This window comes from Larimichthys crocea, chromosome XXI (assembly GCF_000972845.2).
Source record: "Larimichthys crocea isolate SSNF chromosome XXI, L_crocea_2.0, whole genome shotgun sequence".
Classification (NCBI taxonomy): domain Eukaryota; kingdom Metazoa; phylum Chordata; class Actinopteri; family Sciaenidae; genus Larimichthys; species Larimichthys crocea.
Genome location: NC_040031.1, coordinates 9,451,704 through 9,477,723, shown reverse-complemented (window position 1 = coordinate 9,477,723; position 26,020 = coordinate 9,451,704). Strand labels below are relative to the sequence as shown.

General features: G+C 43.8%; 1 protein-coding gene across 2 annotated transcripts; it reads right to left on the bottom strand.

Moving 5' to 3' along the window:
* Positions 1 to 26,020, bottom strand: n4bp1 (nedd4 binding protein 1). Of its 2 annotated transcripts, none has more exons than XM_027272717.1 (12): positions 25,219 to 26,020; positions 13,233 to 13,460; positions 12,941 to 13,114; positions 10,195 to 10,685; positions 9,741 to 10,089; positions 8,934 to 9,284; positions 8,152 to 8,390; positions 4,100 to 4,230; positions 3,886 to 3,982; positions 2,843 to 2,950; positions 2,130 to 2,231; positions 1 to 1,977 (listed from the first exon to the last, which is right to left on the bottom strand). In XM_027272717.1, exons 1-12 carry the CDS (start codon positions 25,579 to 25,581, stop codon positions 1,608 to 1,610), a joined length of 3,003 nt encoding a protein of 1,000 aa, XP_027128518.1. In that variant the 5' UTR covers positions 25,582 to 26,020; the 3' UTR covers positions 1 to 1,607. The 2 variants fall into 2 exon arrangements, with proteins under 2 accessions (XP_027128518.1, XP_027128519.1); XM_027272718.1 differs by lacking the exon at positions 25,219 to 26,020 and adding an exon at positions 18,302 to 18,787.

The following is a 26,020-nucleotide window of genomic DNA, read 5'->3' as shown; positions in this document are numbered from 1 at the left end:
GAGGAAAATAAAAGGTTTTATGGGGACTGCCGCATTTATTTAAGTTTTTCCACATACATAAAACCATATGTGCACCGTAGCCAAAAATGCTTTGTATTTACAAAAAAGAAAAATCGATATACACAAAAAGAATTGGAATAATTATAATACAACAAAAGAAAAAAAGTCCTTCAGGAATCCTCACAACAACGACAGAGCAAATACGAACAAAACTTGTTTTTTGACACCTTGTAAAGTTTTTGTGCAGATATTCTTTTATTACAAGGAAATAAAGTGTTTATGTATATTACAAAACTCAGATGCACATCAAATATGCAAGCTGCGGCCCACATTCTCTGAGCGCACGAGTATGAACACTCGCACGGCCAGTATTAAAAAAAAGAAGAAGAAAAGCTTTCTGAAGATTCATCAATGAAACCTTGTTTCACTCACTACACCGTAACTTACCTTCAGTGCATTAAATGGATCTATTAAACACTAATTACAAATGGAACTTAAGTAAGTCTGTCGTCCTTAAACGTGTGGTGTGTGATTTTAAATAGAAGTGGGCCGTTTGAACAGAAAGGTTCAATCCAAACTCTTGTAGTGTTTCCATCCAGAATCCAGACGGATTCGTGCACGTTGCCTAAAAGAACGAGGCACGCGACTCGCAGGAACAGAAAAATGCTGATGTGGAACTCGGGACTGCGTCCTCCTCAAAACAGTTCAACAGCGCGTCCGACTGGAACAACTCAAATTTTCTAAATCACAGGTTATTGGGAGCAGCAAATTTTTAAGTTTCGGCGGCACGGGCCGGGTTCGTCCGCAAGCGCTTCGGGGATCGTTCATGAACAAACAGCTTGTGAGAGACGCGACAGAGAGCTGAAGAGTTATGTCACAGTGATGAGTGTCAAAACAATAGCACTCTGACGTAATGACAAATGCAAACTACTGAAAGAACAGAACAGAACGTGGGATTTGTGACTGAAAACAGACGACGGTCCTCGTAAGGAACAACTGGTATAAAAGCTTGTGGATAATCTGAATGAAGGCCGGGACACAGGCTGGGTTTTGTCCTCGAAGGTGTTTTTCGTGGTGAGCTGCAAAGCTGAAACTTAAAAACGTCGACTGCTGCTGCCCAGCACGAACAGCCACTGATGGTGCTAAAGTTTAGTGATGTAATCATGCTTTCTAAAAAGTGTGCCGCCCCCAAAAAAACAAACTTTCAAACTGCTGAAACTGCGACGCAGAGTTCGTTAATGTAATGTAATAATGTAACGTCCATTCTGATCCAGAACATAACGAGTGTAAACTGTAGAGAGCTTGTGTTCGAGTCTGATGGCAAACGTCTCATCCCACTGGACGCTTTGTCGATGACGTGGACAGATATGGCAACTTGTCAGCATTCTGCTTCTGTACACACCAGTGTTGTTCACTTTAAATCGAGTCCGGAGCAAAAAATGTGGGACAGAAAACAAACCGACAACAAAAAATCTTTGCCAATAGCAGCTAGTTTGATGATGAAAACAATAGTTCCACGTCTCCCGGGCTGGAAGAAATGCTAAAATAAATTATTCTTATGCTGACGTGTATACATATATCCTTGCGTGTGTGTGTGTGCCAGTCATTCATCCCAGCAGCAGCCCCGACAGGGCGTTCAGGTCTCTCATGTACGGGTTGTCGCTGAGGATGCGGTCGATCCGTTGCTTCTGGTCGGGGAAGATGTCGTACAGCTTTCGCTTCAGCTCCGACGTCTCCCCCGCCGAGCGCTGGGGAGGGGGCGAGGGCGAGGGGGAAGGGGAACGGCGGGGCGGGTGCCACTCGGGAGGGCCGGAGTGGGGCCAGTGCGTGGTGGGGTGGGGCATCAGGGAGGGAGGGGGACGGGGCGTGGAGGCCGGGGTCCGCGGGGCCGAGTGCAGGGCCTGGACGTAAACTTGCTGCTGGGAAGGAGGCCCGAAGTCCGGGGGTCTCAGAGGGGGAGGGGTGAATGGAGCCCTCCTGATAGGGACAAACAGAGGGAATGTTACTGTCAATCATTAACCCATGTGTCATTTAAACTAGATCGAAAATGATCAGATCAGGTAATCAGGTGAGTTCGTTTACTAACTGACTAGTGATGACAGCAAAGAGCCAGTCAGACAAAAACACACCTGCTGTCTTTACGCAGGAACACGTCCAGGTGAGGTCCGTCTCTCCCCAGAGGGTCGTCGGGGATCATGAAGTGGTCCTCCACGAATGTAAACTGAAGCAACCTGTCAGCGCGGAGGGAAGCCGCAAACACAGAGGGTTAAAAACAAAGTCCAGACTTTCTTTGATTCACCGTCCTTCTGCAGATTTGTAAAGTGCTCGCATTAGAGATCCAGGCTAAAGTGGATCTAATAGTAGAGCGTGTTAACACGTCAGGCAGTGTTTAGTCACAGGCTGTGTCCATCGAATTTCTACCTTAACTTTCCGTAACAGGACACGTGAATAAACGCAGCACAGAGAGTCACTCATGACCTGATTGGCTTAAGTTACAGCAAATAAATGTCAGCTCATATCTAGCTACCGAATGAATCTACAGAGTGCAGCTTAAACACTCTGTATTAATATTCTCAGTCCAGGCATTTAACTACACGGTAACAAGACAAGTGAAGCCTGGACTGGTCAGACTGGTCCGACACAACCGTGTGTGTTAACGGTGACATCCAACGTGCAGCGGCCGAACCAGCAGAGCTCGGCACGCACTGGTTTCCTGATCGCTCTTCTGTTTATGACCAGTAGCTGTCCACACTGGAAGCCGAGGGGATTTCCAGGATCGCACTGTGTAATGGAACGTGTGTGTGTGTGTGTGTGTGTGTGTGTACATAAAACACACAATCACCTCTCTTGAATGATCTTGCGCCAGGTGTCAGAGGTGTCGACGAAGTCCCGCAGGTTGTCATTGGTTACAATGATCCCGTCTGTTTTCTCTGCTAAGTGGAGCAGGAACCTGACGGAGAAAGAGAGAGAGAGAGAGAGAGAGAGAGAGAGAGAGAGAGAGAGGGTGTGGGTTAGGCACTCAGGATTTTCCACGAGTTCAAAGGTCGGGAGCTCGTGCCACACGGGGGGAATCCACCGGGAGAGTCAGGACGAGTGTGCAGGTACGTTTGTTTTTCCTCACACCTCACGCAGAATGACGTAACACATCCGTGAGCAGCGATACGGCTGCACTCTCTTTAATCATAACATACACCTTTATTTTTTTTAACCAGATATCTGCTGGATTTTCCCTCCGTCTGCTGAGGTAACTTCTCGATTATGACGGAGGAGGTGTGGGAGAAGATAAGTTCACGGACGGAGCCAGAAGGTCCAGAGATAACCGAGAGGTTCAACTCCCGGCCTCGACTCCAACATCCAGATACAAAGAATTCTCTCCCAGCACCTAATGATTATTTTTTTTTATTCATTTCATTTGGATTAAATGATTCATCTAAAGATTATTACTCGATTAATTACTTTACCCAAACTAAATATCATAAACTTGTCTCAATATTTTTGTATTTTATTCAATTATAATCCTAAAAAAGAGACACATAAGGCACATTACAATAAAGATAACTACTACTACTACTACTACTACTACTACTACTACTACTACTACTACTACTACTACTACTACTACTACTACTACTACTACTACACCTTTATATTTTTAGGCTTAAAACTTCATGAAATATATTTATTTAATTGATGGACATGTATTAAAAGCAGATGTATTTCTGCATCATTATATAATGTAGCGTAACAATAGTGAAACATCGTTTCCTCACTCAAAAATACCCACGTAGGTAAACATAAAATATGAAATAGCCAAATAACAAAGTTAGAGGACACATTGTGTAAAGTTCGTTACCATGACAACAGCAGCGGAAGCCGTGTTCGTACCTGTCGTCGTGCGAGGATATCCTCTGGCCGCAGACCTCTCTGGAGGGAGTGAAGGAGAGCAGCCTCAGATCTTCTAGCTGGTTCAGAAAATGTTGCTCTGAGGACAAAATAACAACAACATATTAGATTACATTATATTCGAACGTTACATGATGCTAAAATGGAAGGAGACACTTCAGGACAGGCCCGTGGACACCTGCATGTGAGTGAGTACCTGTTGTGAAGCGGTCTCTCTTCTGACGCCACTGAGGGACAAACACGGTGATCTCTCTGTGGCCTCGCCTCCAAAACGTCTCCACGGCCAGCGCTATCCCTCGACACGAGAAGAACCGGTGAAGGCCGTGACTGCGGGAAGACGGGGATGAGAAGAAGAAGAAGAAGAGGGACGCGGTGAGGAGACGCAAGAATGAGTTTGACGACAACACAAAACAAAGATTTCCAGTGACGTGTCTTGATACAATGAGCTGAGGTGTCGAGGAAACAGTCTGTGCTCACATCAGCCTGCACTGAAAGCACCTCTGGCCTTTAAAGAATCAGCATGAGGAAGAAAAACTAGACACATCGATGGAACCTGAGAATATTTAGATATCGGCAGGAAAGCGGCCTCTAGAAATGATTTCAGTGCTTCTAAATTAAAACACTCAAACACACATCAGCTGACTCACACTGCTGGCAGTGACGTGCGTGGTCTGTGCGCACACGTCAAGACAGCTGTGCGACGACAAACGCGTAGCTAAGACGGCAAAACCACAAGAGCAACACAAACAACAAACGGCCCGGCGGAGATGAGAAACTCCCCGAGAGTGGCCAGGCCCACCGAGCAGGAAGCCGGCTGCCGCTGCTCGAACCACAGGCTCAACTGACATCTTCGGAAATGATTTATTTTTAAGTGTTTTTTTTTGGGGGGGGGGGATTTATTTCTGCTTGATTATTTTCAGGGGAAATATCTGACCTGAAATTAAAGCTAGAAGTACATGTCACACTGTAATGGAATACAGCTCAACCCCGACCTGCCCGCTGGTAAAAAACGGGCTGAATGAGAAACTTTATGAATGGAGCTTCTGTTCATTCAGCCTCTTTTCTCCCTCGTCATGTGAATTTTCAGTCGCGTCTCTGCTCGTTACTTCCTTGTGCCTCGTCGGGTTACTGATCTCGATCGGTGATCTGGCCTCACATGAGCAACACAAACTCGTTTGGTGTGAGGCTGTTTGTTACTCAAAGCGGCTCGCCACCAAATATTTAACAGGTCTAAGTGACGCTGGCGCTGGAGTCGAGCGGCTGAGGCGACAGATAATGATTCAAAGTGACCGGCTGAATGTGGACGAGAAAAAACAGGTTTTTTGGCCTCAACACTTTCATGTTGACGGGAAATGACAGTGAGTAAACAGACGAGCTCTTCCTGGAAACAAGGAGAATTGTGGAAGTCGATGGAAATTTTCCATTGTGTAGCTCGACGTTGCTCACTGGGCCGGGTACTTGCACAATACGAGATTACAAACTTGTTTTCTGTGGCAGTGTCACGTCACTTTTGGGAACATTAAAGACCTTAGTCTTATCCAGAACCACTGACACTAAAATCAGCTTCAGTGTGATGTGTCTCTAAAGGTAGCCTAAGTCAGAAACACACACACACACACAGAGAATGAGATCATTTGCGGTCAAAACCGCAAATGCAAACTCGAGGGGGGAAGTTCCACCGGCTGTTGAAAGAGAAAGTGATGAATGACACCACAGCAGGAAGAGATTATGCAACCAGTAAAATTACCGTGGAAACCTGGACAGAACCTGATGGGGTTAAAAAAAAAAAAAAAAAAAAAAAACCCATCTGAGAGCACGTTGGAATAAAGTTAACCCGAGTAAACCCAACGACCTCGATCAGGGTCACGACACGTCCTCTGACCTGTATTTCTACCTGTTTTCTTTGAATGTGGCCTTTTTGTTTTTCATAGAAACGAGCACACAGAAAGGAAAAGGTTTACAATAATTTGTTTGTACTCTTACAAAGTAGAGGAAGGTGATCGCTGTAGTTTTAATGCTGCTTCCACGGCGGTCCTCTAGAGCCTAACAGCAGTAAAACAGGTGAACGTGCAGGGACTGGATATTGATCGAGGGAAAGTACCTGGGTGTTCACCTCAACAACAAACAAACCCAACTTGTTGTATCCACTTGTTGAGGAGACTTTTGGAGTGTGCAGGACGGTTGAAGGGGGGAAGCACGAGTGACAAGCTGAAACTGTAACAGAGTGTAAAACACTCCGACTGTTTAAAGTTTCAAAAACAAAAGTGTGGTAAATCCATGGTCGGTGACGATGTTTAAAAAATGGATCAAGTTTAAATATTGTACACACAAATAACATTTAGAAGACCAAACTAAACGGTCAGATGTTTAAAAAGATAATAAATCGCTGAAGCCGCAGGAAACAACACGTTAAAATGTTTATGTGACATGTCGAGAGAACTTTAATATTTCTGCAACTTTGTGGGCAGATTAAAGTTCACGTGTAATTTTAGTGAATTTTAGTTTATGTGACATTAATGCACATTTCCTTCCAGTGAAGTTCTCGCACAGGAACTGTGTATCTAATGTCACGTGACATATATAAAAAAATTAATAATAATTACAATACGCATGATGAAATCTTTTCAGAAAACAGTCTTTGCCGAGTCAGAGGTTTCTGGTAACGAGCGAGGGAGGCCGAGAGGGAATAAAGGAGGGAGAGTAGTAGTGACGCACAATGTGAAAAGAAAGTGAGAAGTCATGACGAGGTCATCTGGGACGAACGCTGTGACGGCACATTAGCACAAAGAGTGACGGGAAGATAAGAAAAAAAAAAAAAAAAAACGCAAAACGGCTGCACAATTTCTGGACAAAACAGAAACTGCAAAGATTTTTTACTAGAAAAGGCCTTTCTTCTCAAAAACGCCCCCGTGTTTCGCCCCCGCACGTCAAATATCGCACCGTTTCGACTGTTTTTTTACATCCTGCGGGCACGCTCACACACTCACACAAAAAGTGATGAGTAACGTTGTGCGAATGCGTGGGCGGGTTTTGGTACGCCCACGTGATAAGAAGGTAGCTGCAACCTGTGCTACTGTAACAGCGTTTAGTTTGACATTTCACGTTTAAAAAAGGGGAAACGTGGTGAACGTACTTCAGGTGGAGGATTGTTATTGTCATCACAGAAGCTACAACTCAGCTGGATGACATTCGGATCTTATTTAAAAAAAACAGAATCACCACCAGTCATAACGAGGCCATGTGTAATGGTTAAACGTAACCCCGAGTCTGTAGCAGTCTTGTGGCCTGACACAGTCTTTCTGAAACTTTCATTTGCCGTTGCTATGGTTACAGGCCTCACTCCAGGTGTCAAGTGCTCTGTGCACCAAACCAGAGATTCAGCGGCAGACCGTTTCCCCAGTGATTCCTCGTTGACAGATATTCAGTTTCTGGTTCTGGTCCTGTTCTGGATCGGACATGGACGAGCTGAAGCCAATCACAGCAGCCACGCTCTTAATCCTGCATAACTTTAAGCCTTAATATAATGTGAACAGGTGAGTTGTATATAAATTCACCCTCAGTACAGTTGTCATGAACGGGGAAATTAGCTACAGAGACCAAAACTGTTTTTTGTACCAGGCTGTAAACATGTTTATTTCTGCTGTCTAACATGGGGACTTATGGAGACTGACTCACTTCTGGAGCCAGCCTCAAGTGGACGTTTGAGGAACTGCAGTTTAAAAAGCAGAAACAGACTGCATGTAAAATATTCCACCCCTGATCTGTTTCAAAATCTGCATTTCTGTTCTCAGTTTTATTAATATCTATATATTCATTTACATCGGTGTCTTCGCTGGAGGTAGGAAGTACCACAAGTGACTAACGTACTTGCAGAGTACGCGATGTACACGGCGGACGTGCAAAAATAAAACAGAAAATCCCCTGACCAAAAGCCACAACGCTGTCAGACTGACACCTGATCGAGAAGCGCGATACGTGCCCGAGCACAGATGAGAGATTTCTTTCAACAGATCAAACCTGAGGACGCTCTGCTCTCTGAATCTCACTAATCACAGGAGACAGGCTCAGTTTGGTGTTTGTTTGGTTCTTGGAGTTTTTGGGCTGAACCTTCATTTTTTCATATTAAAAATACATTTTAGTCCAGCGTTACTTAAACGTCCTCATACATCCATGTACACACTTTCTGAGCAAAGACAACACAGCTCACACTTGCTTGTGTGTGTTTGTGTGTGTGTGGTAAAGACTCACGCCATCGCCACGTTGCTTCCATCTATGATGATGTGCCTGAGGTCCTGACGCCCAGGCTCATTTGGCAGCTTCAGAGTGTAAGGGGTCCTCAGCGACTGGTGGAAACGAGCCAAGCCGGTCACCGGAGGAGGCGGCGGCGGGTCGTTCGAAGGCGGAGTCCTCGCTCCGATCCCGTGAAACCCCATGTGGCCGATGGTCTGATAGGGAGAGGCTGAGGGCCGGGTGATGGGCTGAGCTGACTGAGGAGGACACAAATAAGAACAAGGCAGAGAAGTCAGCGCGAGTTATATTTATTTATTTAAATATTTAAAATATACACAGCTGTACAAATGGATGATTTTGTATTGTGTGTGTGTGATTAACACAGACTTGTATTGTCTCCAGCTCAGCTCTTCATTATTGTTTCACTTTCATCCAGGATCCATGTCCAAATTATTAAACTGACTAATTGTGAAGTCATTCTGTTAGAACTGCTTTGTCAAAGTCTGACTTGTTCAGGATGTTCAGACATAAGACATCAAAATACTTTTTAAACACAAAAAAGTTGAATTATCCTTTTAAAATGACTTAAAACTACATCTACTCCTCCCTAATCACACACGAATATGTAAAAATTTTTAATTTTAAAAGGAAACTTTGAAAGTTTGGGCATCAAACTAAGTGGAAGTTTTATTCTGGCTTCAGTTAAATGTCTTAAACTCAAACAAACTTCACTCGGCATATGAAAATGGTCTTCAACAACATGTAAAACACATGAGGGGCGACTTTGAGGTAATACCTACACTGGGGGTTGAAGCTAAGGAGCTGGTGGTGGCGGTCAGCCACTGAGGCGTGCTGCGCAGCGCCGTCACGCTCTCCACTTTCACCGATCCTCCCAGAGTCTGAGTCCCGCCCCTCGACAGGTAGTCCCTCTGTGAGATGCCGCCGCCGCCGCCGCCGCCACTCCCTCCCCGCGCCAAGTAGTCCGTTCTGGATCCCGACTGGGCGTCCAGGTGCGCCACCGTCATCATCCGGGACGTCCTGCTATCCGCCGTTTTGGTGTTCGTGGGGATGTCGTCGTCGTCGTCGATGGTGATGACCTCGTAGTTTCCTGCTCCGCCTTGAGCGCTCGAGCTCCGCTTGATAGTGATGGCCTGAAAAAAAGATTTCATCTTTTAATTTATTATTTATTATTATTTGGGACAAAAACAAAGTGAAACCGATTAGTCAACATCATTTCAAATCTATCTGATCCAAGTGATTTGACGATAAAGCTGAAATGAAAATGAGAATGTGATAACAAAGAAAGAAAAAAAGAAACTATATTTAAGATCCAGTAAGGTGAGTCATGAGATATGAAGCGATTTATTGGAAATGACTTGAGATGAAGAGATCAGAGGTAGAAGATAAAAAGGGGGAAAAGGTGGCTTTGAAAAAAAAAAACATTAGATGTGTCACAGGAGTTCAGATATGAGAGATGTAAATGTGGTGACAGACTAAACGTGGATGTCGCAGGTGAGATGAAGGAAACACGCGGTACTTTGTGTTATACGATGTGAAATGTGTGTCGTTAAAAGGAAAAGAAGATGCTGAACTGTGACGGGCTGTACCTGCTGAGTGCTGGTCTCGCTGCCGCTGCACTGCCTCCGGTGCCCCAGGCCGTTACTGCTGCCTCCGTGCTGGTTGGGCATGATGTTTTCTTTCGACCGGCCCGGGTCGACCAGCGCTCGGCTCAGCTCGCGCTCCTTCTCTCGGAAACGGGAGACCGTGGACGAGGACGCGGAGGGGATGTCGGCGGGGCGCGCCAGGTTCGACCGTCTTTCCGTCTCGCCTCCTTTCGAGCCCTCCTCGCAGCGCTTGGTTTCCTCCACGATTTTCTCCAAAACGAGGAAGGTGTCCTCGGTCTGTCCCGTCTCCTTGACGACGCGCTCCACCACTTCCTGTTGGTAACCCATGGTTCTGGGGAAATTGAGTTTCAATGAATGTTTCGGTTAGAGAAGGAAGAAGTAAGCTTTCTATGCACAGATGGGGATGTGTGTGCTGAGACTGACTCATGACCTTTACCTGAAGAAATTGACCAAGCAGCGGAGGTTGGTTTCAGGGCTGACTGCTTCCCCATCGTCTGACACTCCTTCACTGGACTCCAACATGATCGGACCGGCGACTGTGTTCGCTTTAGCTGAAGAGGAGAGGGACGACGACGCGGAGGGGGTTTTGGATCTATAGCTGCTACTGCCCCCTCTTCCTTCTCTGTCCCTCTGTCGCTCCCTCTCCCTCGCCCTCTCCGGCGACTCGTCCCTCCGCTCCAGAGAGTACTGTCTCTTTGTGTCCCGAGTCTCGCTCTCGGACGAGCGCCGCTTGTGCGAGGGCCGGGTGCCGTTGAGGAGGACGGCCTCTGGGCCTAAGGCTATGCCGCCCCCCGCTTTACCGGCCCCTTTCTCCTCGAAGCTGGTGTCCAGGATGCGGTTGGAGAGCTCCGTCACGGGGGTGCTGCTCTGCGAGCGGTCCTGGTCGACCTCGGCCACGCTGGGATGCAGCGTCTGGTTCAGCTGAGCCTGCGAGAGAGGAAACACATGACTGTCACCTAAAGCACCACGGTTAAGTACAGTAAAAATTCCCCTCAAACATTCACGCTTGGTCTGGATCGCAGCGTACTTCCCTGTGTGCACTATGTGCTTCTCCTTACACAAAGTTTCTGTCACAAACAAAGAAGCATGACATTTTTCTCTTTTACTTGCTGCACAGCTGCCAAAAATGATCTTTAATACTCACAAGGTGAGCTTTTTATAAGGATTTTATATGCTTCAAACTTAAAACCCAAGTTCCGAGTTTTTAGAAATGAAAGAACTGGACATCATGCGATTATACGTCTCTGAGACAGGACCTGATTTGTCACTAGAGATGCGTCACTGTGTAATCATGCGGACCAGCACGAAAGCTCAAGTTTCTCAAAAACCTTGGATGACCTCCTGTAAGATACCATACATGTTCACTGACCCTGAGATCAGGCCCGAAAAAACACACAGAACAATAGCGGCTGTCAAAGAATCCACGTAACAAGCTTTGCTGGTTCTTGAACTTGAAGAGATTTCGGCAGAAGATGAACAATAGCAACTTTGTTGTGACTAACAGAGAGATATCCTGCAGCTAAGGACAAACAGGCCTTCACAGCAGAGGCGTGGGCAGACAAACATTTGGATGGAAAAAAAAAAAAAAACTGGACGGGGCAGACTCTTTTCATTTTCAGGTCTACATTCTACCAAACCCACGGAGGTGATACCAACAAAACAGAGACAGAAAGTAGTCATTTCTCTTGTTTTGGCAGATTATGAACACCTGATCAAGACACAATGAGCTCTAACATGCAGTAGCTGTGATAAGCTCTCATAGTAGAAAAAGACACGACGCCGTGGAGCGGCTTAGAGTCGACCTCAGACGAGCAGAAAACAATGAACTTTAACGCTTTAAACGCCGTCACAATGAGAAACAATACAACAATCTTGAATCTCCGGTTGAGTGAGCGCATCGTATTCATTGTTAATCACCAGGGATTTTGTATTTTATTTCACCATGAGTCAGAAGGCGCAGGCGGCGGGGCTTGGCGGCGAATACGGAAATGATCTCACCATAATACGTCTGATCTGCCAGCTCACGTCCCGGCGGCAGTGGAGTTGTTCAGACTTCAGACAGAAGTGCTGGTCACTGAATACTGGTATGGCGTTTTAATCCTCCGCGCTGCAAGATGTTTGGCAGTGACCCTGAGGAGTGAATTTATTCTCTGGGAAAAATCTTCGTGCATCCGTGACGGAAGAACGGGCAGCATTTCGCAACGTTATTTTGTGTTTCAGCTGCTCAGTAACAACACGGGACACTGATGCGCCGTACGACTTCTCGACCTTTCAGAAAGTCGCCGCTGCTTCCTGAAACGGAATCAGATCTGCCTGTCTGACATACTACTCGACATCGGTTGTAAAACGCCGCTTCTCTCGACGCCTGATGATTTCTTCCGTGAAGCAGTGACGTCCCAGTTAGTTATGTCATCGGCTCCTCGGTGAGCTCGAGCACTTTGGCAAAACTACTGTCAGCGTCATCTCTGAACTTCATGAAGTTAGTCTTGAGGTTTTTCTATATCGGTCCAAAGGAATACGACCTTTGTGGGTCTCGATCTGCTCCAGGCTTCCAGACCAGCAGGATCAGCACTTTACTGACTGATCCAGAGTCTGCTGGCACCTGCCATAGATGTGACTTAAAAACTAGAACTGCATGTTTAAGATGTCTGCCTTTAACCAACGTGCACCCCTCCTCTATTTCCTGACATATCAGAGGCACTGTCAAAACAGGAACCCACGCACGGCGCTGGGTCCAAATCCAGCGGCTTAAGCACTTTGCGAATCCTCTGTGAAAATTCCCTCTGCTGACATGTCAGCAGTTTCCACAAACCCAACAGCGCTCTCTGTTATCGCAACATCATTTATGTAACGAAGACAAACAGGAACCAGTTTGGGTTCATCTTCATCAGCCAGCGTCGGCATGTGGATGCTGCCTTTATCTTCCGTTATGAGACCGTTGCATTGTTTTCCTTACTGCGCTCGATCGACTAGAACCGATCACACCGCTGAATATCTGAAAGTGACACCAGTCCAGGCTGGGTGAGACGGTATTCCCTCCTCCAACACGTAAAGATATTTGCGACTCTTCAAGTCACTTGGCAACAGCGAGCGCAAACATGCCAAAAGGTCAAAGACCGCCGTGGTTGTACCGTACTGTGCTGTGATAAATCACAATTTAAAAAAAAGGTGCATACACTAACCAGGGAGGATGTGTTAGTTGTAGTGGGGCTATGAGCCAGTCCCAGTAACTCCTCCTTCAGGGCACTGGGCAGCAGAAGAAGCTCCATAGTGTATTTGTCGTCCCTTTCCTCCACGAAGGACTTGAACGCTCGTTTCACTGCGGGCTCTCTGTCGCTGGGTAGACTTCGTTTCTCCTGGATACAAACACAAACGCACACACGTCATGCTTCTGATTGATGATCTTTAGAGTCAAAAGAATATTACTTTATAAAGGCTTTATAATAAAAGTGTGTGTGTGAGATCACAGATTACCTGGAATAGTGCTACAAATTGCTGAACTCTGCTCTGGGCCATCACGACGGGTTCAGCCCGGCCCAGCAACCGCAGGCGACCTGGCTCGGGCACCAGGACTTCAGCGCTTGTGTCACGTATGAGTCTGTCCAGGAAGAGGCCGCGGGCGCCGGCGAAAATACAGTGCATGTCCACCGGGTACCGCTCTTCTTTCTGCAGTTCGGGGTCGCAGAGTCCTCGAATGTATTCCTGCACGACAAAGAGAAGATAAAAAACATGTTTTTTAATAAAAACAACTAGATTTACTATCTATGACGAGCTGCTCGACAACAAACTCTGGAATTTTTGAAAAAAGTAAGAGCGCAGTGAAAATGGATGTGGCTTTTTTAAAAATGAAAGCAGACACAAACAACAACAACCACAAACAATCTGGTAAAAACTACAGAAACCAAACTGGACTAGCAGCAGTCACACGGTGCCAAAACTAAAGTGTCTCCGTGATTTCTGCTGAACTCACACAAAAACACACACAGATATGCCCCTGTCGCTGTAGAGGCGACACGTGCTGAAACCAAACACTTGTCATTGATTCAGGGAATCTCGTGGCTATGGGAAATGTTCGGAAGAATCAGCCGCAGGTGGGCGCCGTGGTGACTTCCTTACAGATATGTGACTACAGAGAGAGTGTAAAATGACTCAACCGTGATGTGGTGGGCGAGAAAAGAAAGGATGTAAGACGCTCACAAATATTCGGGTGCGGCTTTTGAAATATGACAACCAGTAACATTAAATAAGGTTTCCACAGATCGTCTGCAGTAACCTGCTGGTGGTTTGGGCTTGATTTATAAATAAACTTCTCTGAAAAGAATATCTGAAATGACAAATGATGATCGCTTTATTTTATTCAATTCTTTCCCGATTGCTCGCAGTGGTGGTTATACAGGTTTTTCCCAGGACCGTGAGTCTTAACTGGCTCAAAATGAATCCTTTACAAGATGCTAATCCTTATCGTTTGCTCTTCTGTCTGTGATCCAACAAACGTCATCATTTATTCACAGTTTTATTAAACAGCAGTGCTCACACAGACAGGCACAGACACACCTCTGTGCATTACACAACGTCTAATAAACCGAAGTGATGAAAGAACAGAGTTTTGGTCGTTTGGGCTGATATCAGTCGACTGGCAGCACGAGAAGACTAAATACTAAATACAAGCAGCTATAGTCTTTAAATCCTGGTTCGTGGTAAAAGTTGTTTTTACCGTAAAAAACAACAACTGTATAACCTTTTCTAATAATGCCATAACAGGATATTAATACTGTTGATTTCACGTTTAAAAAAGTTGGAGTTTTATTCCATTTTTTCAAAGATTATTTTTGGCCTTTTATGCCTTTATTGATAGTACAGCTGAAGATAGACAGGAAGCAGAGAAAGGGGGAGTGACACGCAGTAAATTGGCCGTCCGATGTGGGATTCGAACCAGGGCCAGCTGCAGCGAGGACTATAGCCTCCACACACGGGGCGGCCGCTTAACCCACTACGCTACCGACCGCCCCTTATTCCATATTTTTTAAAATGTCATGTAGATTTTGACGGTGAAAAACTGCCAAACCGTGACAGTAAAACACCGTTAAAATAGTTTGACACGCTTTCAAACGCCGTAGACGTTACGGTGAAACGATGACAGTAAAAGGCCGTAAACTGCGTCGCCGTGTTTTGCAGTACACAGTTAAACACATTTCATATGGCAGAATGAAGTATTGTTTTACATTAGAGACTGGTCATTTTACAGTAAACCGCTGTAATATGTAATGTGTATATGTTAAAGTTGTTTTTACAGTAAAAAAAAAAAAAACTGTATAACCTTTTCTAATAATGCCGTAACAGGATATTAATACTGTTGATTTCACGTTTAAGGTTGGCGTTTTAGTCCATATTTTAAAATGTCTGCAGATTTTATGATGATTTACGGTGTGTGGCACAAAATATTACAGTGTTTCACTGTGAAATATCTGTCGGTCTCTAATATAAAACAATACTTTATTCTGTATAAATTCCCCTTAAAATGCCGTATGAAATATGGCAGTTTAACTGTATATTAAAAGTGTTTGAAAGGATTTATTGTCGTTGCTGATTACTTATCATTCTTAGGTGATTACACACCGAGTAGAGGGAGCACAAACCAATACAGTAAGTGTAAAGATGTGACTGACTCGACAGAAACTAATCCGACAGCCTACTGAAAGACCTGAAGCCGCTTGCATCACTTACTGTAACCGTCAACGCTGTTTCTGTCGACGCCAAAATACATTACAATGCAAAAGATGTCACGATCAGGTAGAAGACACAAACTTTCATTTATGATTCATTTTCAGTCAAACTAATACAGCCGCTGACAAACTGTCGGCGCGCCGTCTGTGAGCCCGAGCTGACGGCTTCACATTGCTGACTTGCGTGTTGTGCGAGAAGCAGCTGTGGCGGCTTGTCTAAAGAGAAAATGACAATTAGGACTACTTTCAAACAAGTTTCTCAGCATTTTTCTTCTTCTTATTACAGTAAAAGCTTGTCGTGGGAATAATGGCAGTGATTTCCCAAAACAGAGGAAGCACTGACGGTTTGGTTTTAAAATGAAAACCATTTGCGACCCCTGTGACACCCCATCCGCGGAGAAGTTACCACGTCTGCGTCGCGTTCTCGGTTGACTGGCAGACTTACGCATGAAAAACACAGACAGAGAGAGAGAGAGACTCATGACACGCGATGCAGAAGTGCGAACGACACTCGTGTTATGGGAAATCACACAGGAATAAATAAATGCTACAGATGTTAACAGCTGTTTTGCATGTGTAAGCATAGTGCATAATCCCTGAATGAGTCTCCTTTGGTTTAAGATGATGTGACTGAGTCACACGGGCAGATCTGACGGCAGGACTTGAGATGAAGTCTTGTTTTCATCACGCTCGGATTACTCCTTAAATAATCAAAATAGGTGGATGGCAGGATGATGACAAGGCGACTTCCTCGGGAGCCAACACACCTTAAGATGAGACGAGATGAGCAGTTTCAGGGCGGCAAAGAGATTTCCCTGGAAGTCATGAGTTTCATAACTGATACCAGCGTTTGATAACCACGTCCTTGCAAAAAGAGAAATTCGGATGATTGAGAAACAAAGCGAGTGTTGTAACATCTGTGCACATATTCCGGGACACACACACACACACACTAATTTCAAACTTTTGCCAGTCTATCGTAGTGACAACACACATGTAGACGTTGCATAATAACACGAGTCCTCCACCTCATAATGTTTCTTTCACTGTCTGGCAAAGTAGCCGCCACAGACCTGCGTCTAACGTGACGAACACTCACACTGTGATCGCGCTGTGTTGTCATTTAAGCCACTGCTTGCTTTCCTCCCCCTGATCACACAGTAAATGTCTTTTATTTCCCACAAACAAACACAAACCCAGTGAGTACGTGCGCCCTGCGTCTGTCACAAACCTGTCAAAACACAAATATTGAAAGCGAAACGAGGACAGGTGCGACTGCGTCCGTGACATCTCTTTTTTTTTGGCCAAACTGCGGCTGATAGCGAGCTTGACAAAAACAAAAATGTCATGACATTTTTTTGACAAAGACACCACAGTGACAGTGGTGTGGCGGCAGATCTGGTAACGTTATGACTGCTGTCACTTTCATATAATATCTGATCTAAATTACGAGTGGGTGATATTATGTCTAAGGAAGCCCTGTTTGTACTGCGGATGTGGTGGCTGAAAGGGAAGAGACGCTCATCATATATATACACATATATGTTTTAACGACAGCTACAACAACTTCACAGTCTAACCTTTTCTAATATTGCAGTAACAGGATATTAGTACTGTTGATTTCACTTTTAAAAAAGTTGGTTTAAAGATTATTTATTTGGCCTTTTTATGCCTTTAATGATAGCTGCAGCGAGGACTATAGCCTCCACACACGGGGCGGCCGCTTAACCCACTACTACGCTACCGACCGCCCTTATTCCATATTTTTTAAAACGTCATGTAGATTTTAACGGAGAAAAAATGCCAAACCGTGACGGTAAAACACCGTTAAAATAAACACGGCGGCATAGTTTGACACACTTTCAAACACCGTAGACGTTACGGTGAAGCGATGACAGTAAAAGGGCGTAAACTGCGTCGCCGTGTTTTGCAGTACACAGTTAAACACATTTCATACGGCAGAATGAAGTATTGTTTTACATTAGAGACTGGTTATTTTACAGTAAAACGCTGTAATATTCTGTGGCATATTTTGTGTGTGTGTATATATATATATATATAGTGTTAAACTGTCACCGTTTGACTTTTAGATTTTAATGATGAAATATGGTAAATGGTAGTAAAATATGGCACAAAATATTACGGTGTTTCACTGTGAAATATCCGGTTTCTAAGATAAAACAATACTTTATTCTGTGTAATTTTCCCAGAAAAGGCTGTATGAAATGTGGCTGTTTAACTGTAAGACACGGTGGCATAGTTTACGGTGTTTTACTATCATTTTTCACCGTAAAATCCACAGACATTCATGTTTGAAAGGATTTATTGTAGCTGGTTGATTACTTATTATTTTCAGGTGATTACACACTGATGAAAGGGGAGTATCAAACTAATACATAATACAGAAACATACTGAAAGACCTAAAGCTGAAACTATAATATAAAAGATTATTAAGTGTGCCAGCTCTCTGATTACGCAGGTGATAAAACAAAGAGCCAATCAGGAGACACACCTGTTCACCTGGGCACAAACATTTCGCGGTACTCCCTTACTTATTAGCTCTTATTTTTGAAAATATAATTCACATTTAGTCATTTTTTAGCTTTTATCGAAAAAAATATATAAATAAATAAATAAAAAAGCAACTTGGACATGCAGACCGGGGGAGGCCGGGGATCGAACCGCCGATCATCTGATCAGTGGACGCTCTAATATATCAGTTATGTGTGTGTGTGTGTTGGACCGTTGGTTTGTTTATTCAAAAGATGCAGGTGAAACACACACCACACACACACACACACACACACACACACACCTACCTTCGCCTTGGCACGTCCTCCCGTTCCCCCGGAGCTGCAGCCATATCTGCCGTGAGGTCTTGCTGCCGTGCGGCTGTCCCGTGTGGTCCAGCAGACCGATGATGGTGAACGTCACTTTGAAGACCTGCTCCACTCGAGGCTTGGCGCACTTCAGCTCCTCCTGTTTCTCCTCCAGCACCGTGAACTCGTCCACAGTGGGGGCCTCTAGCTGCTGCTGCTGCGGAGCTGGAGCAGGAGCAGGAGGAGGAGGAGGCGGAGGCTGCTGCTGCCTGGCGGCCGGCGCAGGGAGCCTGCTGGCCGCGCTGCTCCGCGCACGTTAGCTCGGTGACTCGCCTCATCCCGAGGAGGGGCCGCGTTGTTGACATTCCGCTCTCGGTGTGACAAACGGCGTCCCCGGGGTTCAAACCTCTCGGTGCTGCTGCTGCTGCTGCTGCGGGGACTCTGTCGTGTTCATGGCTCTCTCTCTCTCTCTTGTTTTGTTTACGTGTGTCCTCTCCGGAGCTCGAAGCCTCGTACCGGAGTCTTAACGACGCGGACGCGGAGAGGCAGCTCGAGCTCGGTAACGCGGAAGCCCCGCGGTGACGTATCCGGAAAGTCCCAGCGCGAGCGTCATCAAACACGACTTGGTGTGTCGAAGCGCGTGTCCTGTCCTCGCGCTGATGTTTTATCTGTCCAGGTGTAAACAAAAACAAACGTCAACAGGTCTGAACCACATCCAGCCGGAGCAACGTGCGTTAAGCGCGTGTTTACACCTGTGTGTGTGTGTGTGTGTGTGTGTGTGTGGTGTCTGTAGCTGATGCCATGGCAATCAGCATATACAGATATTATTATTATAATTCAATTCAAATACTTTCTGTTTTTTTTTTAATATAGTTTTTGTACAGATGTTAATTTCTTAACACAGTTTTATTTTATTATATATATACTATATATATATATATATTATATATATATATTTATATATATTTATTGCAGATGTTTAATTTCTCTGCACATATTTAAATTTAGATAATTAAGGTTAATTTTAACGCATGGTCACTGTGTTGTAGGTTAATTTGATGTATGTTCAATGTATGTGTGCATGCTGCTGCTGGATGCTTGAATTCCTTCAAATAAAATAACTCTATCTATCATCATCACTATCTATCTATTACACTATCTATCTATCTATCTATCATCTATCTGTCTATCTAAAGCCTGCCAACACTGCACTACTACTAATAAAAAAAAAGTGTAATTCTAATGACATAGTTTTAAATCTCTATTTCTTAATTCCATATATACATCACATATAATAAATAATATTTTGTTTTCTAGTTATATCTTTGCATAGGTTTAATTTTATTCAAACTTGTTAGACCTTGAAGATTTGTTTATTTTCATGCTACTCTGGATGGCTGAATTTCCCTCGCGATCAATAAAGCTATCTATCTATCTATCTATCTATCTATCTATCTATCTATCTATCTATCTATCTCATCTATGCTATTATACATCTCATATGAAGGAAACACAAAATAAAAAACACAAACACACACTGTTGGTTCTGGCAATAAATCCGTCCATTATCTGTGATGCTTATCGTGGTCACTGTGGGGCTTGGAGCCTATCCCAACTGACTCTGGGCGAGAGGCAAGTTGCCAGTTTATCACGGGGCACGTAGAGACAAACAACCATTCCCTCACACTCACACCTACAGGCAATTTAGAGTACCAACTCACCTGTTAAGTGCAAGTCTTAAGTCTTTGGACTGTGGAGGAACGAGAGACCTGCAGAGAACCTGAGCACATGCAGCTCCACTTGTTCCAGGTTCTTGCATGGTTGGTGATTTGATCACTGCATCTAAGTCATGCCATGTCTTGTAAAGGGACCTTGTGTCTTAATGGACTTTAAAGAACTGAAACATTTTAGTTATATTGCGCTCACAGGATATATTCCAAATGAAGTTGTGTTAATCAATTTACCATGAACAAACACAAGTTTTTGAAAACATGTTTTATCACTGGTGCTGGACTTAATGGGACTCCACAGGCTAAAGGTTAATTTTTGTTTTGTTTTAGTATCTGCAGGAAATTACAAATGAAGTAACACTTCAGTTGATGTTGACGTTTGAATTCTTCATACGCGTCAGTGCTGTGCAGCGGCGTTGCACACTTACACTGAGACGTAATGTTGTGTTAGATAAAGAGGGATAGTACAGTCTTCAGTACGGTTGTGAAACGACGGATGCGTTATCTGATGAAAGCAGACACTGGAGTTCACAAGTGTGCAAATGATTTTATCTGCTGCATCTGGAAGTTCATAGACTTTCTATATATATATACGGTAAAACACCGGAATGCATTTACATATTTACAGTCTTTTTCATAAAATATACAGACATTTTAAATATGGAATAAAATGCCAACCTGATAACCTTAGAGATTGATTAGATTATACTTTATTTATCCCACACGGGGAAATTCTCTTCTTACAGCAGCAGAAAGGGTGTAATATACACTATAGAAGTATAATAGAGAATAAAAAATAGAAAGGGCAAAACAACACACAAAGCAAAGTATCTTTCGCCTATACAGTAAATAAGAAACCAGTAAACAAACAAAGACGACTGTAGAAGTGTACAGATGTGCAAAATGAGATAGTAAGGTGAAAGTGGCAAATATAGTAATTTAAAGTAATAAGTATATTGCACATAAGTAATCGGATGAGAAATAAATACAGATAAAAAAAAATAAAGCTATGGTGAGTATGTGGTGTAATTGAAAAACACAAACAGAGACTACAACAGTTTTCAGGTGGTGCAGGTGTTGTAAAGTCTGACAGCGTTGGGACGGAGGACCTGCGGGTGTAGAAGTCTGCTGCTGAAGGAGCTGCTCGGGATAACTGATTTATTATACCGTATTTATTTATTATGTCATCAAAGCTCTTACATAAGCACATTTTTAGACATTATTACAATGTGAGTGTGGACATAATGAGACACCACAGACCTCCACTTGGCTAACCCTTAAAATCCCTTAAAATGCCACAGACGTGATGTTTGTTGTGTCAGCTGTCTGAACATTCTTTGGGCTTGTTGTTGTTGTTTTTGGAAAGACAGAGCCTTCTGGTAACAAATGTTCTCCTCTGACCTTCAGACGCCGTCTCAATGCGCCCCCTTCTGTGATGTAATAAAGATACAATCTGTTTTCCGAGGAATGGTGTAACAGAGGCCACACAAACCCAGTAAGGACGAGGGGGAAAAAAAAGTGCTACGCTGAATGAGAGAGAGAAAAGGAGTGGGCAGACGGAGAAAGTGGGGTAGTGTGAAAAAGAGAGCACAGAGAGAATCTGTTCTCATCCATGAGAAGAAGACAAAACACACACACACACACTTCTGCACATAAACACACATCTCTTAACCAATGTTACTGGTTCATAATTCATTTAGTTAGGCACAGAAGTGACACACACACCCACCTACTACACTGCAAAAACTTTTTATTTACCGTGATAACTTTTTCTGCTGTTATGGTATGCATATAATTACTGTTGATTTCAAGGTCGGTGTTTTATTCCATATTTCCATAAATACAATTTTTTTTCTATCATAAGAAACACTGTTTTGCTGTATGAATGCTGTTGATAAAAGTTTTGCCATGAAAATATTACAGATTTTACTGTACTATAAAACAAACATAAATTACTTTATTCTGTATAATTCCATTAAGGTCCGTGGTAAGTATCTATAGGCAGAAATGGAATAAATATTCATCAGTACGTTTTATTAGTGTATAAACACCTGAAAATAAGAATACGTCTTAAAATAAGTCCTTATTTTTAGTCCAGAACAGACAAACTAAACATGATCAAGAGATGGCCTTTTGCTTTTAATGTGACTTTGGCAGCTGAGTTTTCTACATGCTTTAAGGAAAGTGAGGGTGGATATTTATTACTTTCTTCACTGCTAGGTGCCACTGAATCCTACACCGGACCTTTTAAAAGCGTATGAATAAAGGTTTTCCTTAAAATATTGACTGTATGTCTGTACTCAACTGTAGTTGAAGTTCAAAAGTTCAAGTTTCAGAATTTAGATTCGGGTTGGCGAGATTTGAAAGGTCACAATTCTGTAGGCAGTCATCAAGCAAATATATCTTATTCTGCCACATCAACGTCCTATGTTTACACATTTTATTGATAAATAGTATCTATGTTTGTTTATTGTACCCTGATGTCCTGGCTCCTTCTAAGGTAACAAAAACATAATTTCTTATTCTTATCTCCAGTGTGATTATAACCGATTAAACATTTCAGCCCTCTACATATGCACGCAGGTCTTCAAGGGTGTCTGCATATTTACATGTATTTCCTTGACATAAATGTTGTACTGCTTCTGTTTTGATGTGTCAGTCTTACATCAGTTGAAAGTATTAATAGATCCTTCCCCTTTGTGAGTGTGTAAAAGTGAGATGTAGATAAGTAGCATGTGGTCAATGACATGTTTGGGAAATGAACATCATGAGTGATGAAACTTTGTATGGAAATATTTCAAGCTTTACTGCTGCCAGCATTAATTCTGTACAGATTTAAGATGCTGGCGTGGCAGTTTCGTATAAATGTCATCCTGTTGTGCAGGAATGTTTTCCCTCCTCTGGACTCATCCTGTTTTTGTTTTGACAAGCGAGCAAGAAAACAATGGCACTCGTCATCAGACATATGCGCTCGACGTGAAGCTGAAATTAAGCAGCTCGAATGATGCGCCGGCAAAAAGAGTTTACGATGATGGAAAAGTGAAACAGCTTTGTGTTGCAAAGTGTTGCAAGCACGGTATCTGACGATTACTGAAAAACGTTACTGAAACTTAGTCACCTACAAGTACTACTACTACTGATTCTTGTCAAAAATCAACTCAGAGTACGAGTTGAACTGTGGATGTTTAGTGCATTATCAATAACAGGCTTTCAGTGGAAAGGAGAAATCCACGTGGAACATAAAGAAGGAGTGTTTGTTAAAAGCTACTAAAATGTTTTTGCACATCAAATTCATATACATTTCTCCCAATGCACCGCAAACTCTTGCTTCAACTCGTCAGTGCAGTCGCCTCTTCAAACCTTTTTGGCCTTTTCAAACTTTATTTAAACAGAGACAGCTGAAGAGTGACAGGAATGTGTGGAGAGAGAGATGGGGAATGACATGCAGCAAAGGGCCACAGGTCGGATTCAAACCCTGGGCAGCTGCGGCAAAGACTCGGCCCTACATGGGGCGGACGCTTTACCAACTGAGCTAACCAACACACTCGAATTACGATTTAAACTGTTTAACATAAAGTAGTATAAAAGTGAGGTACTTACTCACTAATCAGTGAGTGTTTTCAAATACATATACATATTATATATATATATATATATATATAAATAATAAGTGCCTCCATCCCTGGTTTCTATACCTATCTTCATTAGGATCAAATCAAATCTCACTTTTATCTGCAAAATAACAAATAATCTGTCAGTTTTACAGTTGAACGACATTAAACACTGCTAAAAATCATATCGTAAAAGAAAAATAACATTTTGTCAGTTCAGTTTCTTCGTGAATTACACTGAACCGGTTCATACAATGCAAAACGTCTTCCTGTTCACTCATAAACTAACAGCCACTACAGTCTGCCATGACCCGTCTTGACCTATGCATGATTAAAACTCTCGAATATAACCATAGTTTATTTTTTGGGGAGCCACCGGCACTTTCATTTTGTCAAACATGTTTCATTCATAAAAATAGTGATGCTCTGAATGCAGGAAAAACAAGTATGAGCTAAGCCGGAACCACATGATGAAACTAATTACTACTTTAATACTTTTTATGCATTTTTTTCCTCTATATTATCAGCTAAGTGTGTTATGATTTTAGTTAACATGCTATTGACTCTTGTCTTCAGGGACGCGATCCCGAGTGGGAACTCTGTGTTAATACACTGAACTCGGTGCATCACTGAGTGCGTTAGTGATCTTTCTCCGTGCCAGTTTCAAGTCTTGAATTCAGAAGAGAACACGCAAAAACAATTCTGCTGTAAACTTCACAGCATTCCCAGATATTTTGATCTGTTATTCAGGACTCTCACGTATTTAACAGTTTTTTACATTTGAAGAGTATCCCTAGTACAGACACTTTTAAAATCAAATAACTCGGCACAAAATGTTACCGGAACAGAACACTTTGCAGAACACATCTGCCAATGTAGTTATGTGCAGATGAAGAAGTAGAAGTCGACAAAGTGAGTCGTTGTCTCAAGTTTCACAAAGCCTGGTCGTACAGACCAAGTAAAGCGTTGTCGGTAGCAAAAACTGAGTGAGAAAGGGTGGGTCTTGTTTACTTTTGATTTGTAAGAATGTGTTATTTCTCTTTTCTTTTTTTTAAGAGTTCAAAGTCCCTTTCAATTAATTTCAGGTGATTACACGCTGATGAAAGGGAGTATCAAACTAATAGAGGTGTGTGTAATGATGTGACAGAAACATACTGAAAGAAACTATAATATAAAAGATTATTAAGTCTGCCAGCTCTCTGATCACGCAGGTGATAAAACAAAGAGCCAATCAGGAGGCTCTGACACACCTGTTCACCTGGGCACAGACATTTCGCGGTACTCCCTTACTTATTAGCTCTTATATTTAATAATATAATTCACATTTAGTCTTTTTTTAGCTTTTATCGAAAAAAATAAATACATAAAAAGCAACTTGGACATGCAGACCGGGGGAGGCCGGGGATCGAACCGCCGATCATCTGATCAGTGGACGCTCTAATACAGTATATATCAGTTGTGTGTGTGTGTGTGACCGTTGGTTTGTTTATTCAAAAGATGCAGGTGAAACACACACACACACACACACACACACACACACACACACACACACACACACACACACACACACACCTACCTTCGCCTTGGACACGTCCTCCCGGTTCCCCCGGAGCTGCAGCCATATCTGCCGTGAGGTCTTGCTGCCGTGCGGCTGTCCCGTGTGGTCCAGCAGACCGATGATGGTGAACGTCACTTTGAAGACCTGCTCCACTCGAGGCTTGGCGCACTTCAGCTCCTCCTGTTTCTCCTCCAGCACCGTGAACTCGTCCACAGTGGGGGCCTCTAGCTGCTGCTGCGGAGCAGGAGGAGCAGGAGGAGGAGGAGGCGGAGGCTGCTGCTGCTGCCTGGCGGCCGGCGCAGGGAGCCTGCTGGCCGGCTGCTCCGCGCACGTTAGCTCGGTGACTCGCCTCATCCCGAGGAGGGGCCGCGTTGTTGACATTCCGCCTCTCGGTGTGACAAACGGCGTCCCCGGGGTTCAAACCTCTCGGTGCTGCTGCTGCTGCTGCTGCGGGGACTCTGTCGTGTTCATGGCTGTCTCTCTCTCTCTCTTGTTTTGTTTACGGTGTGTCCTCTCCGGAGCTACGAAGCCTCGTTACCGGAGTCTTAACGACGCGGACGCGGAGAGGCAGCTCGAGCTCGGTAACGCGGAAGCCCCGAAGTGACGTATCCGGAAAGTCCCAGCGCGAGCGTCATCAAAACACGACTTGGTGTGTTCGAAGCGCGTGCTCCTGTCCTCGCGCTGATGTTTATCTGTCCAGGTGTAAACAAAAACAAACGTCAACAGGTCTGACCCACATCCAGACCGGAGCAACGTGCGTTAATGCGCGTGTTTACACCTGTGTGTGTGTGTGCGTGTGTGTGTGTGTGTGTGTGTGTGT